General features: G+C 40.3%; 1 protein-coding gene across 1 annotated transcript in view; it reads left to right on the top strand.

Annotated features, from left to right (window-relative positions):
• Positions 1-8876, top strand: part of mybpc2b (myosin binding protein Cb) — a 100897-nt gene extending 92021 nt beyond the window's left edge. Inside the window, exons 26-28 of the mRNA XM_061967696.1 lie at positions 404-540; positions 2378-2564; positions 8762-8876. Coding sequence (XP_061823680.1) covers positions 404-540; positions 2378-2564; positions 8762-8793 — 356 coding nt within the window. The 3' untranslated portion in view covers positions 8794-8876. The remainder of the gene's footprint in view (positions 1-403; positions 541-2377; positions 2565-8761) is intronic.
• The last annotated feature ends 7903 nt before the right edge of the window (positions 8877-16779 follow it).

The following is a 16779-nucleotide window of genomic DNA, read 5'->3' as shown; positions in this document are numbered from 1 at the left end:
TGACTTTGGACTATTTAGGAGCGAGGAAATTTCACGACTGGATTTGTTGCACAGGTGGCATCCTATGACAGTTTCACGCTGGAAATCACTGAGAGCGGCCCATTCTTTCATAAATGTTTGTAGAAACAGTCTCCATGCCTAAGTGCTTGATTTTATACACCTGTGGCCGGGCCAAGTGATTAGGACACCTGATTCTGATCATTTGGATGGGTGGCTAAATACTTTTGGCAATATAGTGTATTTGCCATATTTCCAAGCGTGATACGTGCACGTTTAACACAAACAGCTGACTATAGCAACTTTAAAGTGCATGCAAAGCTAGGTACAGCTGTCTGATGCTAACCCTAAACCCCGAGCCTTAGTGATCATACTAGAGATCAAAGGTCAAATCTTTCGCCCACAGGTCTGGAGTTGAAAGTGTCCCCATACCAGGAGAAAGACATGTCCTGTGTGCCCAAGTTCACTCAGCCCCTGGTGGACAGAAGTGCGGTGGCAGGATACACCACCGCCATCAGCTGTGCTGTCAGAGGCTTCCCTAAGGTACGCGTGATCATGTAAACATGGCCTGTGGAGTCAGTCGATACCGCCGCCATTCCTTTGTATGTTGTCACTTATCAAATCAAATCAAATCAAATCAACTTTATTTATAGAGCACATTTAAAATTTACCACAGGGGTAGCCAAAGTGCTGTACAATGAGCAGGTTAAAAGATAAAACGAGTACCGAGCAAACACAACACAACACAAACAGAACACGATAAAAAATAAATAATTAAAATAGAATTAATAAAAACATAAAAACATAAAAACAGGATCACAGCAGGTGTATTATGGGGCGCCATTGCAGGATGGATATCACTCAGTGTTAAAAGCCATGGAATAAAAGTATGTTTTTAAGAGAGATTTAAAAACAGGAAGAGAGGAGGCTTGTCTAACACTCAGGGGTAGGTCGTTCCAGAGCTTGGGAGCAGCAACGGCGAAAGCTCTGTCACCTCTAAGCTTCAGCCTTGTGTCAGGGACCGTCAACAGCAGCTGATCGGCTGATCTTAAGGATCGGGTGGGGCAGTAAGGCTGAAGGAGGTCGGAGAGATAGGTTGGCGCGAGGTTGTTTAGACATTTAAAAACAAATAAAAGGAGTTTAAAATGTATTCGGTAACGCACAGGGAGCCAGTGAAGGGACGCTAAAATAGGGGTGATGTGCTCACGTCTGCGGGTCTGTGTTAGGAGACGAGCAGCAGAGTTCTGCACGAGCTGCAGGCGGGCGAGGGAGGCCTGGCTAATGCCAACATACAGGGCATTACAGTAATCAAGACGAGTCGAGATAAAAGCGTGGATTAATTTCTCAAGATCATGTCTTGATAGAAGCGGTTTCACTTTCGCTATTTGGCGTAATTGATAAAAGCTTTTTTGAACGACGCTGCTGATTTGTTTTTCGAATTTAAAATCTGAGTCAAACTTTACCCCCAGGTTTGTGACAGAGTCGCTGAGATACGGGGTCAGAGTGCCGAGGTCAACGTTGGGGGAGGGAGAGCGACTTGGACCGAACAACATAACTTCTGTTTTATCTTCATTTAGGCTCAGGAAGTTAGCTGAAAGCCAGACTTTGATGTCGTGCAGGCAGTCAATAAGACGTTGAACCGTGTTATTTTGTGCCATGGGAAAATAAATCTGGCAATCATCGGCATAAAAATGAAATGCAATACTGTACTTTCTAAAAAATAGAACCAAGGGGGAGAAGGTAAAGCGCAAATAAAATTGGGGCAAGGATTGAGCCCTGGGGGACCCCATGTGGTAAAGGAGCTGTGGACGACATAAAACTGTCTACTTTTACACAAAAACTCCTGTCGGTTAGGTACGACCGGAACCAGTTGAGGGCGACGCCCTTAATGCCCACACAGTTCTCAAGACGAGTGATTAAGGTGGCGTGGTCGATGGTGTCGAACGCAGCAGACAGATCTAAAAGCACCAGGACAACATATTTACCAGAATCAGTGGACAGGAGGATATCGTTAAAAACTTTTAGAAGCGCTGACTCTGTGCTGTGGAGGGCTTTAAAACCGGACTGGAACAGCTCAGTGATACCATTATCCTCTAAGAAGGGCAACAACTGACTGTAGACAACCTTCTCTAATATTTTGGAAATGTATGGAAGATTAGAGATAGGTCTGAAGTTAGAGAGGAGAGAGGGGTCGAGGCTGGGTTTTTTAGGTAGAGGTCGTACCACTGCATGTTTAAACTCTACTGGAACTATTCCAGAAGAGAGGCTACTATTGATAATGTTAAGGACACTTGATCCAATAGTAGCAAGTACCTCCTTAAACAGGCGAGAACTTATGAAAAGTTTAATAATGCATTTGTTGCCTGTGTCCTTTCTCCAGCCCAAGATCGTGTGGATGAAAAACAAGATGATCATCGGCGAGGACCCCAAGTACTTGATGCAGAACAACCAAGGGGTGCTGACCCTCAACATTCGCAAGCCGAGCACCTTCGACGGTGGCAAGTACACCTGTGTGGCCGTCAACGAGCTGGGCAAGGACGAGGTGGAGTGCAAGGTGGACATTCGAGGTAAGAGGAGATGTCTTGTTGTCGTGGGAAATACAGACACTGCATTAGGTACACCTGTACAATATAATGCAGTTCTGCCTTAATCAGAATGTTTGATTCTACAGTATGATATAATATTTCCTTGCATAATAATACGTATAATAATACATAAAATTTGATTTATGAATAATTAATCATTTTGTGTGACTATATTGCGCCATATCTATGTAAACCTCTATTATACATATATAATTAATATAAAGTGTGAATTTTGATTTTCTAAAGTTATTAATTATTCAACCAAATTGTTTAGATTTTTTTTTCCAATCAAACATTATAAAAAAATTAGATTTTTTCGAGTATTGTATTATTTTTGTATTATTTCAGGTGTGAATGAATGATGGGTTCTACATGTAAAGCGACTTTGGGTACTTAGAAAAGCGCTATCTAAATCCCAGGTATTATTATTATTTATTTTTATTTTTTTAATATTACTCTATGTTTTATCTAATAACTATTATATTATACTGTATTTTATGCAAATCGTATATTACATGTTAAATATTATGTGTTATATTAAATTATATTTACCGTATTTTTCGGAGTATAAGCAAAATAAAGAAGGAAAAAAACATATATAAGTCGCATTTTTTGGGGACATTTTTATTTCAATCAATCAATCAATCAATGTTTATTTATATAGCCCTAAATCACAAGTGTCTCAAAGGGCTGCACAAGCCACAACGACATCCTCGGTATAGCCCACATAAGGGCAAGGAAAAACTCATCCCAGTGGGACGTCGATGTGAATGACTATGAGAAACCTTGGAGAGGACCGCATATGTGGGTAACCCCCCCCCTCTAGGGAGACCGAATGCAATGGATGTCGAGTGGGTCTAACATAATATTGTGAGAGTCCAGTCCATAGTGGATCCAGCATAACAGTTAGAGTCCAGTCCACAGTGGGGTCAGCAGGAAACCATCCCGAGCGGAGACGGGTCAGCAGCGCAGAGATGTTCCCAACCGATATACAGGCGAGCGGTCCACCCCGGGTCCCGACCCCGGACAGCCATAGGGGGGAGCAGAGGAGAAAAGAAAAGAAACGGCAGATCAACTGGTCTAAAAAAGGGGGGCTATTCAAAGGCTAGAGTATACAAATGAGTTTTGAGATGGGACTTAAATGTTTCTACTGAGGTAGCATCTCTAACTGTTACCGGGAGGGCATTCCATAGTGCTGGAGCCCGAATAGAAAACGCTCTACAGCCCGCAGACTTTTTTTGGGCTCTGGGAATCACTAATAAGCCGGAGTTCTTTGAAGCTAGACCGTGTAGTATTTTATACGTAAGTGGTAAAACCTTAAAGTCGCATCTTAAGTGCACAGGAAGCCAGTGCAGGTGAGCCAGTATAGGCGTAATATGATCAAACTTTCTTGTTCTTTGATAAAACCCAATAGCAAGAATAGACATTTGAAAGGCAATTTAAAATAAATATAGAATAGTGAACAGCAGGCCGAATAAGTGTACGTTATATGACGCATAAATAACCAACTGAGAATGTGCCTGGTATGTTAACGTAACATATTATGTAAGAGTCATTCAAATAACTATAACATATAGAACATGCTATACGTTTACCAAACAATCTGTCACTCCTAATCGCTAAATCCCATGAGATCTTATACGTCTAGTCTCTTACGTGAATGAGCTAAATAATATTATTCGATATTTTACGGTAATGTGTTAATAATTTCACACATAAGTCTCTCCTGAGTATAAGTCGCACCCAAACTATGAAAAAAACTGCGACTTATAGTTAAAAAAATACGGTAATATTTGTTTTAAACAAATCCCAATAAAGAAGATGTTTTTTGTTTTTTTTAAGTATTGTATGATTTTTTTTTATTTTTAATTACATTTAAACACGGTGGTTCTCGAACTCTTATCACCAAGTATCACATCAGAAAACACTTGGCTGTGCATAATGACCAACATTAAAATACAGTAACGTAGTAGGTCTATGTATTCAATAACACAAGCATATTAAATTTTTCTGGCCAATGTAACATTACACACATTTTGAACAGTAACACTGTGTTTTAATCTAGGAAAATAAAACACTGTACTTTAATCAAGTGATTCTTTGGCGTGCCACAAGTGGTTCACATACCACAGTTTGAGAATCATACATAATATTATACTGCACTATATTTTAGGTATTTCATATTATAATATGTCACATTTTATATGTTATTATATATTTAGCATGGAACAGACAGTAGTCATTAACAATATGTTGATTTTTTTTTTGTGTTTGTTGTTTTTAATATTTTTTTCCATCTCACTAAGCTCAATGAGTATAGCAATAAATTAGAAACACTCTCAATAAAAAACATTGATCAGTGAGTATTCTCATCTCCAATATTAAAGCATTAAAGCAGGGGTCTCCAAACTTTTTGACTCGGGGGCCGCATTGGGTTAAAAAAAATTTGGTCGGGGGCCAGGCTGTATACAGGTAAAAGCCAGTAAATTAGAATATTTTGAAAAACTTGATTTATTTCAGTAATTGCATTCAAAAGGTGTAACTTGTACATTATATTTATTCATTGCACACAGACTGATGCATTCAAATGTTTATTTCATTTAAGCATGAAGTGCTCTAAAACTTGCTGGTAGACGGCTGCGTTGACCCTGGATCTCAGGAAACAGAGTGGACCGACACCAGCAGATGACATGGCACCCCAAACCATCACTGATGGTGGAAACTTTACACTAGACTTCAGGCAACGTGGATCCTGTGCCTCTCCTGTCTTCCTCCAGACTCTGGGACCTCGATTTCCAAAGGAAATGCAAAATTTGCATGGTTGGGTGATGGTTTGGGGTGCCATGTCATCTGCTGGTGTCGGTCCACTCTGTTTCCTGAGATCCAGGGTCAACGCAGCCGTCTACCAGCAAGTTTTAGAGCACTTCATGCTTCCTGCTGCTGACCTGCTCTATGGAGATGGAGATTTCAAGTTCCAACAGGACTTGGCGCTTGCACACAGCGCAAAATCTACCCGTGCCTGGTTTACGGACCATGGTATTTCTGTTCTAAATTGGCCCGCCAACTCCCCTGACCTTAGCCCCATAGAAAATCTGTGGGGTATTGTGAAAAGGAAGATGCAGAATGCCAGACCCAAAAACGCAGAAGAGTTGAAGGCCACTATCAGAGCAACCTGGGCTCTCATAACACCTGAGCAGTGCCAGAAACTCATCGACTCCATGCCACGCCGCATTAACGCAGTAATTGAGGCAAAAGGAGCTCCAACCAAGTATTGAGTATTGTACATGCTCATATTTTTCATTTTCATACTTTTCAGTTGGCCAACATTTCTAAAAATCCCTTTTTTGTATTAGCCTTAAGTAATATTCTAATTTTGTGACACACGGAATTTTGGATTTTCATTCGTTGCCACTTCAAATCATCAAAATTAAATGAAATAAACATTTGAATGCATCAGTCTGTGTGCAATGAATAAATATAATGTACAAGTTACACCTTTTGAATGCAATTACTGAAATAAATCAAGTTTTTCAAAATATTCTAATTTACTGGCTTTTACCTGTATATATATATATATATATATATATATATATATATATATATATATATATATATATATATATATATATATATATGTGTGTGTATATTTGTCATTTAACATCAATTAACATTGATGTTCATCAACATTTAACATTGTCACGTTATCGATGGGAAAATTAATTTTTAGACAATATGATTTGCCTGGGCGGCTAGGAGACACCGAGAGTAACAAGCGGTAGAAAATGGATTAGAAAGGAAAGATTAAAAAATTCAAAATTAAAACAAATTAAAAAAATGTTTTTAACTTGGGGCTTCTTGTGGGCCAGATTTTGGATGCTGGGGGGCCGGATCCGGCCAGCAGGCCGTAGTTTGGGGACCCCTGCATTAAAGCAAACCTTATTAGGGCAGTATTGGCCTCAATAAATTGTGCAGGTGTACCCGCAAAGTGTATGATTAGTTTATTATCATTAAAATGGGATTGCAAACATAAATTTAGCGCATTAAATACAGGATTGGAAAATGCAGACAAAGTTAAAGTTAAGTTAAAGTACCAATGATTGTCACACGCACACTAGGTGTGGTGAAATGTGTCCTCTGCATTTGACCCATCCCCTTGTTCACCCCCTGGGAGGTGAGGGGAGCAGTGGGCAGCAGCGGTGCCGTGCCCGGGAATCATTTTTGGTGATTTAACCCCCAATTCCAACCCTTGATGCTGAGTGCCAAGCAGGGAGGTAATGGGTCCCATTTTTATAGTCTTTGGTATGACTCGGCCGGGGTTTGAACTCACAACCTACCAGAGGTGTGGACTCGAGTCACATGACTTGGACTCGAGTCAGACTCGAGTCATGAATTTGATGACTTTAGACTCGACTTGACAAAATGTAAAAAGACTTGCAACTCGACTTAGACTTTAACATCAATGACTTGTGACTTCACTTGGACTTGAGCCTTTTGAATTGACATGACTTGACATGACTTGCTACTTTCCCCAAAACCCAAAGATGAAAAAGTTATTCGGGAGCGCTCCGTATTTTTCATTGTGTACTTGTCTATCAGCGTTGCGTGTGTCAGCTGGTGTGCTCTCAGTACAACAGCCAATCAAATTAGATCTACTTTGTTTTCATCACACAGCATTCATCCAATCAAATTGCAGGACAACCAACGAAGAAGACATGTCCAAACCACACGCCAGTGAACAAAAAATGATACCTAAAATAATTTTGTTTGGGTATAAAAATTACGAGGTGGTCAACACAAAACGGTTTGCAGTATGCAACACATGCGGTTCGAAAATTACTGATGGAGAGGCAACAACTTCCAACTTCGTCCGGCATTTGAAGTTGCACAAAGAACGGTAAGTTTTGAATGTAAGATAACGTTTATTGGCTAAGTAACGTGACTTTTATTTGCTGCGTAGTTAAATCAGTGAGGCTGTAAACTCACTGCTAACGTTATAACGTTATTGCAAACACGGGAATCTGTTGCAGTTCACTACCTTATTCATACTTTTTGTTCAGTGATTTTTTTTAAGCAGGGTTACGTTAGTCAATATATCACACGTAACGTTAGACGGCGGTCAGCAGCACCGCGTATTTTAGCCACCTAAAAAAAGACAAAAATAGTCAAATAAAGGTCAGTTAAAATGTATACTATATTATGAATAAGTGTACCGTTTTAGCTAGCTTTCTGACATACTGTTGGTTGTTTACCTCAGTGGTCCCCAACCACCGGGCCGCGGCCCGCTACTGGTCCGTGGATCGATTGGTATCGGGCCGCACAAGAAATATATTTTTTTTTTCTTTTTTTAATTAAATCAACATAAAAAACACAAGATACACTTACAAGTAGTGCACCAACCCAAAAAAACTCTCTCCCCCCTTTTGTTCTGGGCATTGAACATGAAGACTCTTCCTTCACTGTTCCGAGTGGCCATGAGAGTCTTGGCAGTGCCTGCCTCCAGTGCTCCAGTGGAGCGAGTTTTCAGCCATGGTGGCATCATACTACGCCCCCATCGTGCACAAATGACTGACAGACTCTTGGCTAATTTGGTCTTTTGCAAATCCAATGCAGCATAGGGCCCTGACATATAAAAAGTACAACTTTTTTGTTATGTTCACGTATATGTCATGTTTTTTCAATGTTAACACTTTTGTACAAATAAGTACATTTGCACTTTATTTTTCAATGTGTTTGTTCTGTAAAGGAATGAGTTAATGTTTAAAATGACTGGTTAATAGTGCTATTATAAAGTGCAATGTCAGCACAATTTTCTTTCCTGCAATTTAAAATGCACTTGTTTTAATAAATAAATACAGCGTTTGAAAAGCATACACAATCTGTGTTAATATATTAGTCTGTGGTTAAAAGGACTTGAAAGGACTCGAAACTCAAAATGCAGGACTTAGGACTTGACTTGAGACTTTCCAGTCTTGACTTTGGACTTGACTCGGGGCTTGCCTGTCTTGACTCGGGACTTGACTCGGACTTGAGGGCAAAGACTTGAGACTTACTTGTGACTTGCAAAACAATGACTTGGTCCCACCTCTGCAACCTACCGATCTCAGGGCGGACACTCTAACCACTAGGCCACTGAGTATGTGGCCTAAGCACTCTCTAATTATTGTCGTCTTTATTAACAGTTGCCATGGATCCCAACCAGGACGACAAGTAAGAAAAGAAGAAATGTGAGCCAAACTCTGAACGTCAGACATTGTGAGAAATGAAACAAATAAAAGAAGTCATTTTTGTCTGCTGGATTTGGTTTCACTTTACTTCTTCTAAACATGTGTTGAGCAAAGAGTCACCTTTTTTGCATTTTTTTAAGCAGTAGCATGATAATTCTGTCCTGTGCATGACCAGTAAGAAACAACAGCGCCCCTGCCAGGCCACGTTCAGCCAGTGCACACGCGGTGATGACACCTGAGTGTGAGACGGATATTCACTTCAGGCTCGTTGGGACGTTTTCCAATTGCCATGTCATATTCAGAGCAAAGGAGAGGGAACACATTGCAGATGCTTTACTCTCACCTGTGCTCCACCGCCTTATGTTGGAGTCGCACTTTTCCTCCCGGTCGTCTGCCAACACGTCTCTCACCAGCGTGGGGAACTTTGATCGAGGGTAAGCATACTTGCCAACCTTGAGACCTCCGATTTCGGGAGGTGGGTGGTGGGGGCGTGGTTGGGGGCGTGGTTAAGAGGGGAGGAGTATATTGACAGCTAGAATTCACCAAGTCAAGTATTTCATACATATGTGTATATATATATATATATATATATATATATATATATATATATATATGTATATATATATATATATATATATATATATATATATATATATATATGTCTTAATAAGGTTATCCAAAAAATAGTGCTCGATACCGTAGTAGAGCGCAATATATGTATGTGTGGGAAAAAAAATCACAAGACTATTTCATCTCTACAGGCCTGTTTCATGAGGGGGGGTACCCTCAATCGTCAGGAGATTTTAATGGGAGCATTCGCATACCATGGTTTATATAGGGCACAGAGTGGGTGGGTACAGGCTGGCCTAGGGGCGTGGTGATTGGCTCATGTGTTACCTAGGAGGTGTTTCCGTCTATGGCGGCATGCTGTGACAATTTCGCTGCGCTTGTTGAGGGATGACAGGTCTGGACGGTAAATAATAAACAGTTTCTCTTTCAAGCATAGGTTGCATCTTTTATTACCACTATTGTAAGGTGTGCTGGATGCAAGAATTTGCCATGTTATTGAATATTCAACATTATTGTCTTTGAGGTCCCAAATGTGTTTGCTGAGTTCTGTGGTATTTCGCAGGTTTTTGTTCCTGAAAGAAGCCTTGTGATTGTTCCATCTGGTTTTGAACTCTCCCTCGGTTAATCCTACATATGTGTCGGATGTGTTAATGTCCTTGCGTATTACCTTAGATTGGTAGACAACTGATGTTTGTAAGCACCCCCCGTTGAGAAGGGCAATCAGGTTTCTTTCGACAGTTACAGTCTTTGTGGGTTTTGGAGTCGCTCTGTCTGGGGGCCGACGGCTCATTTGCAATTGTTTTGTTGTGGTTTGAGATGATTTGTCGTATATCGTTCATGCAGCTGTAGCTCAATTTAATGTTGTTCTTGTTGAATACTTTTCTTAGGGTGTTGTCTTTGGGAAAGTGTTTGTCAATCAGATTGAGGAATTTGTGTCCAATGTTCGTTGAGACGTTTTTGCTGTATGGGGGGTTGTACCAGATGATGTCGTTCCGTTTTCTGTTCTTTTTTGGCTGGTTTCCTGGCGTGGGTTCATAGGTGAGGGTGAAATTGTATCCGCTTTCATCAAGGGCTTTTTGGTACGAGGGGGTTGCTTGGTCAAATTCAGCTTTGCTAGATGACAGCATCGATAGCCTTTTATTGATTCCGGTAGGTATTCTTTTCGTGGTGGTGGGTGGGTGGTTGCTGTCATGGTGCACGTATTGGAGTGTTGTGTTGGGTTTCGTGAATGGTTGGTAGCTGTTATTTCTCAGGTTGAAAGTGACGTCAAGGAAGTTGACGGTTTGCTTGTTGGCTTCAATCGTGATCCGTAGGCCGTTCTCTTTGAAAATTTGGCATATGTATATATATATATATATATATAGATATAGATATCTACGGCTTCACGGTGGCAGAGGGGTTAGTGCATCTGCCTCACAATACGAAGGTCCTGAGTAGTCTTGGGTTCAATCCCGGGCTCGGGATCTTTCTGTGTGGAGTTTGCATGTTCTCCCCGTGACTGCGTGGGTTCCCTCCGGGTACTCCGGCTTCCTCCCACCTCCAAAGACATGCACCTGGGGATAGGTTGATTGGCAACACTAAATTGGCCCTAGTGTGTGGATGTGAGTGTGAATGTTGTCTGTCTATCTGTGTTGGCCCTGCGATGAGGTGGCGACTTGTCCAGGGTGTACACCGCCTTCCGCCCGATTGTAGCTGAGATAGGCTCCAGCGCCCCCCGCGACCCCAAAAGGGAATAAGCGGTAGAAAATAGATGGATGGATGGATATCTACATCCTGAAAATATGCAAACAAAACTGTGTTTAGATAATTGATACTTCAAATTTGCATAAATAAATATTAAGGAATATATCATAACTTGGCTTCTGAGAGTTTCAAAATGTAATGAATAAAATGCCAAAGTTGTTGATAAACAAGCAATTATTTTAATAATTAAATATGGTCATTTTAAATGAATTATTATGATAATTTAAAATCAATTATTTCAAATATGTTTATTTTAATGTATAATTCTATGGCTGGATGTAATAAGGAGTCACGAAAAAATACAAATAAAAATACAATTACTTTTGATGTTTTTAGCAAAATATAGTAAAAATGTATTTAGTTTTTTTTTTTTTTTTAATTAATAAATATATTTATTTTTAGGTGAAATAAACATAATAATACAATTTATCTCTAGTCTGGATGATTTAGTTCTTGTCACCCTGTTGTCCTCCCGTCATGAAAAAAGGCTGTCCTCACTCAGGTCCGCATGGAGCTGGAGGGGGCGTGGCTTCCAGCTCCGGCTGAAAATCGCGAGATTTTCGGGAGAATATTTGTCCCGGGAGGTTTTCGGGAGAGGCGCTGAATTTCGGGAGTCTCCCGGAAAATTCGGGAGGGTTGGCAAGTATGAGGGTAAGCGTGCAGATTGTTGGGGGTACGGTTTGGGTAGGGGTCATGCCTCCGGTCATTGAAGTCAGACTAGGATGTGTCAGGTCCTAAAAACACATTGAGTGACGCTGGTCCACCTCACATTTTTGCATAACAAATGGGTTGAGAACGTGCCTGGTATGTTAACGTAACATATTATGGTAAGAGTCATTCAAATAACTATAACATATAGAACATGCTATACGTTTACCAAACAATCTGTCACTCCTAATCGCTAAATCCCATGAAATCTTGTACGTCCACCTCACATTTTTGCATATCAAATGGCTTATGGGTTATACTTGTATAGCACTTTTCTACCTTTAAGGTACTTAAAGCGCTTTGACACTATTTACACATTCACCCATTCACACACTGATGGCGGGAGCTGCCATGCAAGGTGCTAACCACGAACCCATCAGGAGCAAGGGTGAAGTGTCTTGCTCAAGGACACAACGGACGTTCCTGGGATGGTAGACGCTGGGGATTGAACCAGGAACCCTCAGGTTGCTGGCAGGGCCACTCTTCGACCGCGCCACGCCGCCCAAATCTGTTCCAGTGTCAAACTATGCTATCCTAACTTTTTCACAGGCACATTCTTATTGCTTTAAATCATGTGTACGCTAATTTGCTAAAGCCAAAGAAAAATAAATTGTAAATACAAAGTTTTGTTCGACCTTAGAGACATTACAAAACCCAAAACCAGTGAAGTTGTCACGCTGTGTAAATCGTAAATAAAAACAGAATACAATGATTTGCGAATCCTTTTCAACCTATATTCAATTGAATAAACTGCAAAGACAAGATACTTAGTATTCGAACTGGTAAACTTTGTTATTTTTTGCAAATATTAGCTCATTTGGAATTTGATGCCCGCAACATGTTTTCAAAAAAGCGGGCAAAAGTGGCAAAAAAAAGGCTGAGAAAGTTGAGGAATGCTCATCCAACACTTATTTGGAACATCCCACAGGTGAACAAGCTAATTGGGAACAGGTGGGTGCCATGATTGGGTATAAAAGCAGCTTCAATGAAATGCTCAGTTATTCACAAACAAGGATGGGGTGAGGGTCACCACTTTGTGAACAAATGCGTGAGCAAATTGTGGAACAGTTTAAGAACAACATTTCTTAACGAGATATTGCAAGGAATTTAGGGATTTCACCATCTACGGTCCGTAATATCATCAAAAGGTTCAGAGAATCGAGAGAAATCGCTGCACGTAAGCAGCAAGGCCGAAAACCAACTTTGAATGGCTGTGACCTTCGATCCCTCGGGCGGCACTGCATCAAAAATCGACATCGGTGTGTAAAGAATATCACCACATGGGATCAGGAGCACTTCAGAAAACCACTGTCAGTAATTACAGTTTGTCACTACATATGTAAGTGCAAGTGAAAACTCTACTATGCAAAGCCAGAGCCATTTATCAACAACACCCAGAAACGCCCGAGCTCATCTAAGATCGACTGATGCAAAGTGTAAAAGTGTTCTGTGGTGTGACAAGTCCACATTTAAAATTGTTTTTGGAAACTGTGGACGTCGTGTCCTCCGGATTGTTATAGGCGCCAAGTTCAAAAGCCAACATCTGTGATGGTATGGGAGTGTATTAGTGCCCAAGGCATGGGTAACTTACACATCTGTGAACCAGGGGCGCCGAAAAGGGGGGGTAAAGGAGACGGATTCTAGGGGCCCATGATGGAGGGGGGCCCAGAGAGGCCCCTAATGATGATGAAATTATAATACAGAAAAAATAATGACACTGTGTTGGGGGCCCTGTAAAGATTATTTTCATGGGGCCCAAAATCCCTAGCGGCGCCCCTGCTGTGAACACATACATATACAAATAGTATTTTTTTTTCGACTTCAAAGCCTAAATTTTCTTGACATTTCCAGTTTTAAAAAAGAGAATTAAAATCGTTTGGTAGTTCAACAACTTAGAACTCGACCTACAATTTGAAAGAACTAATGGTCTAGAAACCAAAACAAGACTTCAAAATTATACAATAGGAAATATAGTTTTAGGAAATTTAGTTTTTGTTCTACTTTGGAGGTGTACTTTTCCCGAAAATGTTGGTCAATTCTCCAGTTCTAGAAAAAGTAGTGTTTTGGTGGTCGAACGACGTAGAATTCGATCTAAAATAATTAAGGAAATTAGGGTCGAAGTATCATAAGAAAATTCCAAAACCTGAGTAATTAGAAATATGAATTTATGTTTAACTTTAGCATACTTGCCAACCTTCCCGGAATTTCCAGGAGACTCCCAAAATTCAGCGCCTCTCCCGAAAACCTCCCGGGACAAATTTTCTCCCGAAAATCTCCCGAAATTCAGGCGGAGCTGGAGGCCACGCCCCCTCCACCTCCATGCGGACCTGAGTCCGCTTTCCCACAATATAAACAGCGTGCCTGCCCAATCACGTTATAACTGTAGAATGATCGAGGGCGAGTTCTTGGTTTCTTATGTGGGTTTATTGTTAGGCAGTTTCATTAACGTCCTCCCAGCGCGGTAACAACACACAAGAACAGCAGTCACGTTTTCGTCTACCGTAAAGCAGTTTGTCTGCCGTAAACAGCAATGTTGTGACACTCTTAAACAGGACAATACTGCCATCTAGTGCATTTGATGAAAGCACTCTTGTGCGTGCCACACAGTAATGCATCATCAGAGAGGGTGTTCAGCATGGTTATAAAAATAGTGACAGAGAATAGAACAAGGATGGACAATTCAACTCTTAACTCAACAATGAGTCGATGAGTGTTTTATGTGTGTGTATATGTGTAAATAAATGAACACTGAAATTCAAGTATTTATTTTATATATATATATATATATGTATATATATATATGTATATATATATATATATATATATATATATATATATATATATATATATATATATATATATATATATATATATATATATATATATATATATATATATATATATATATGTCTTAATAAGGTTATCCAAAAAATAGTGCTCGATACCGTAGTAGAGCGCAATATATGTATGTGTGGGAAAAAAAAAATCACAAGACTATTTCATCTCTACAGGCCTGTTTCATGAGGGGGTGTACCCTCAATCATCAGGAGATTTTAATGGGAGCATTCGCATACCATGGTTTATATAGGGCACAGAGTGGGTGGGTACAGGCTGGCCTAGGGGCGTGGTGATTGGCTCATGTGTTACCTAGGAGGTGTTTCCGTCTATGGCGGCATGCTGTTACAATTTCGCTGCGCTTGTTGAGGGATGACAGGTCTGGACGGTAAATAATAAACAGTTTCTCTTTCAAGCATAGGTTGCATCTTTTATTACCACTATTGTAAGGTGTGCTGGATGCAAGAATTTGCCATGTTATTGAATATTCAACATTATTGTCTTTGAGGTCCCAAATGTGTTTGCTGAGTTCTGTGGTATTTCGCAAGTTTTTGTTCCTGAAAGAAGCCTTGTGATTGTTCCATCTGGTTTTGAATTCTCCCTCGGTTAATCCTACATATGTGTCGGATGTGTTAATGTCCTTGCGTATTACCTTAGATTGGTAGACAACTGATGTTTGTAAGCACCCCCCGTTGAGAGGGCAATCAGGTTTCTTTCGACAGTTACAGTCTTTGTTGGTTTTGGAGTCGCTCTGTCTGGGGGCCGACGGCTCATTTGCAATTGTTTTGTTGTGGTTTGAGATGATTTGTCGTATATTGTTCATGCAGCTGTAGCTCAATTTAATGTTGTTCTTGTTGAATACTTTTCTTAGGGTGTTGTCTTTGGGAAAGTGTTTGTCAATCAGATTGAGGAATTTGTGTCCAATGTTAGTTGAGACGTTTTTGCTGTATGGGGGGTTGTACCAGATGATGTCGTTTCGTTTTCTGTTCTTTTTTGGCTGGTTTCCTGGCGTGGGTTTATAGGTGAGGGTGAAATTGTATCCGCTTTCATCAAGGGCTTTTTGGTACGGGGGGGTTGCTTGGTCAAATTCAGCTTTGCTAGATGACAGCATCGATAGCCTTTTATTGATTCCGGTAGGTATTCTTTTCTTGGTGGTGGGTGGGTGGTTGCTGTCATGGTGCACGTATTGGAGTGTTGTGTTGGGTTTCGTGAATGGTTGGTAGCTGTTATTTCTCAGGTTGAAAGTGACGTCAAGGAAGTCGACGGTTTGCTTGTTGGCTTCAATCGTGATCCGTAGGCCGTTCTCTTTGAAAATTTGGCATATGCGCTTCTTGGTATTCTCGCTGCTCCTTGGTGAGGCGCGACACACTGCCAGTCCGTCATCACGGTAAATACCAAGGTTCAGATTGAGGCTAGCGAGCTGGGAGAGGAGGAAACTCCCAACGAGTTCACACGTTTCTGCTCCGTCAAAACTTCCCATAGTATTTATTATATATATATATATATATATAATGAAATAAATATATATTTATAGCTAGAATTCACTGAAAGTCGAGTATTTCATATATATATATATATATATATATATATATATATATATATATATATATATATATATATATATATATATATGAAATACTTGACTTGGTGAATTCTAGCTGTAAATATACTCCTCCCCTCTTAACCACGCCCCCAACCACGCCCCCGCCCCAACCACGCCCCCACCTCCCGAAATCAAAGGTCTTAAGGTTGGCAAGTATGCTTTAGAGGCTTAACTTTCCAGAAAATGTCAGTCAAATCTGTAGTTGAGTCCAAAATGAGCATTCAGTTTGTCTGGTGGTTAAACAACTTGGAACTCAACTTAAACTTTGTAAGTAAAACATGATCCAGAGATGATACAAAAATCCAGAACCTGAACAACTGAAAACACAAAACTTTTCTTTTACTTTGGAAGTGTACTTTCCCTGAAAACTTTCCCAAACTTGAACAATTTGAAATGTGATATTTTTTTTTTTTTTACTTTAAAGCCTTAATTTTCTTAAACCTCTGTCAAATCTCCAGTTGTACGAAAGGACCGTTTGATTCGTTTGGTGGTAAACAACTTGGAAATCGACCTA

The sequence above is a fragment of the Nerophis lumbriciformis genome, linkage group LG11 (assembly GCF_033978685.3).
Source record: "Nerophis lumbriciformis linkage group LG11, RoL_Nlum_v2.1, whole genome shotgun sequence".
NCBI lineage: Eukaryota > Metazoa > Chordata > Actinopteri > Syngnathiformes > Syngnathidae > Nerophis > Nerophis lumbriciformis.
This window is presented reverse-complemented; position numbering and strand designations above follow the sequence as displayed.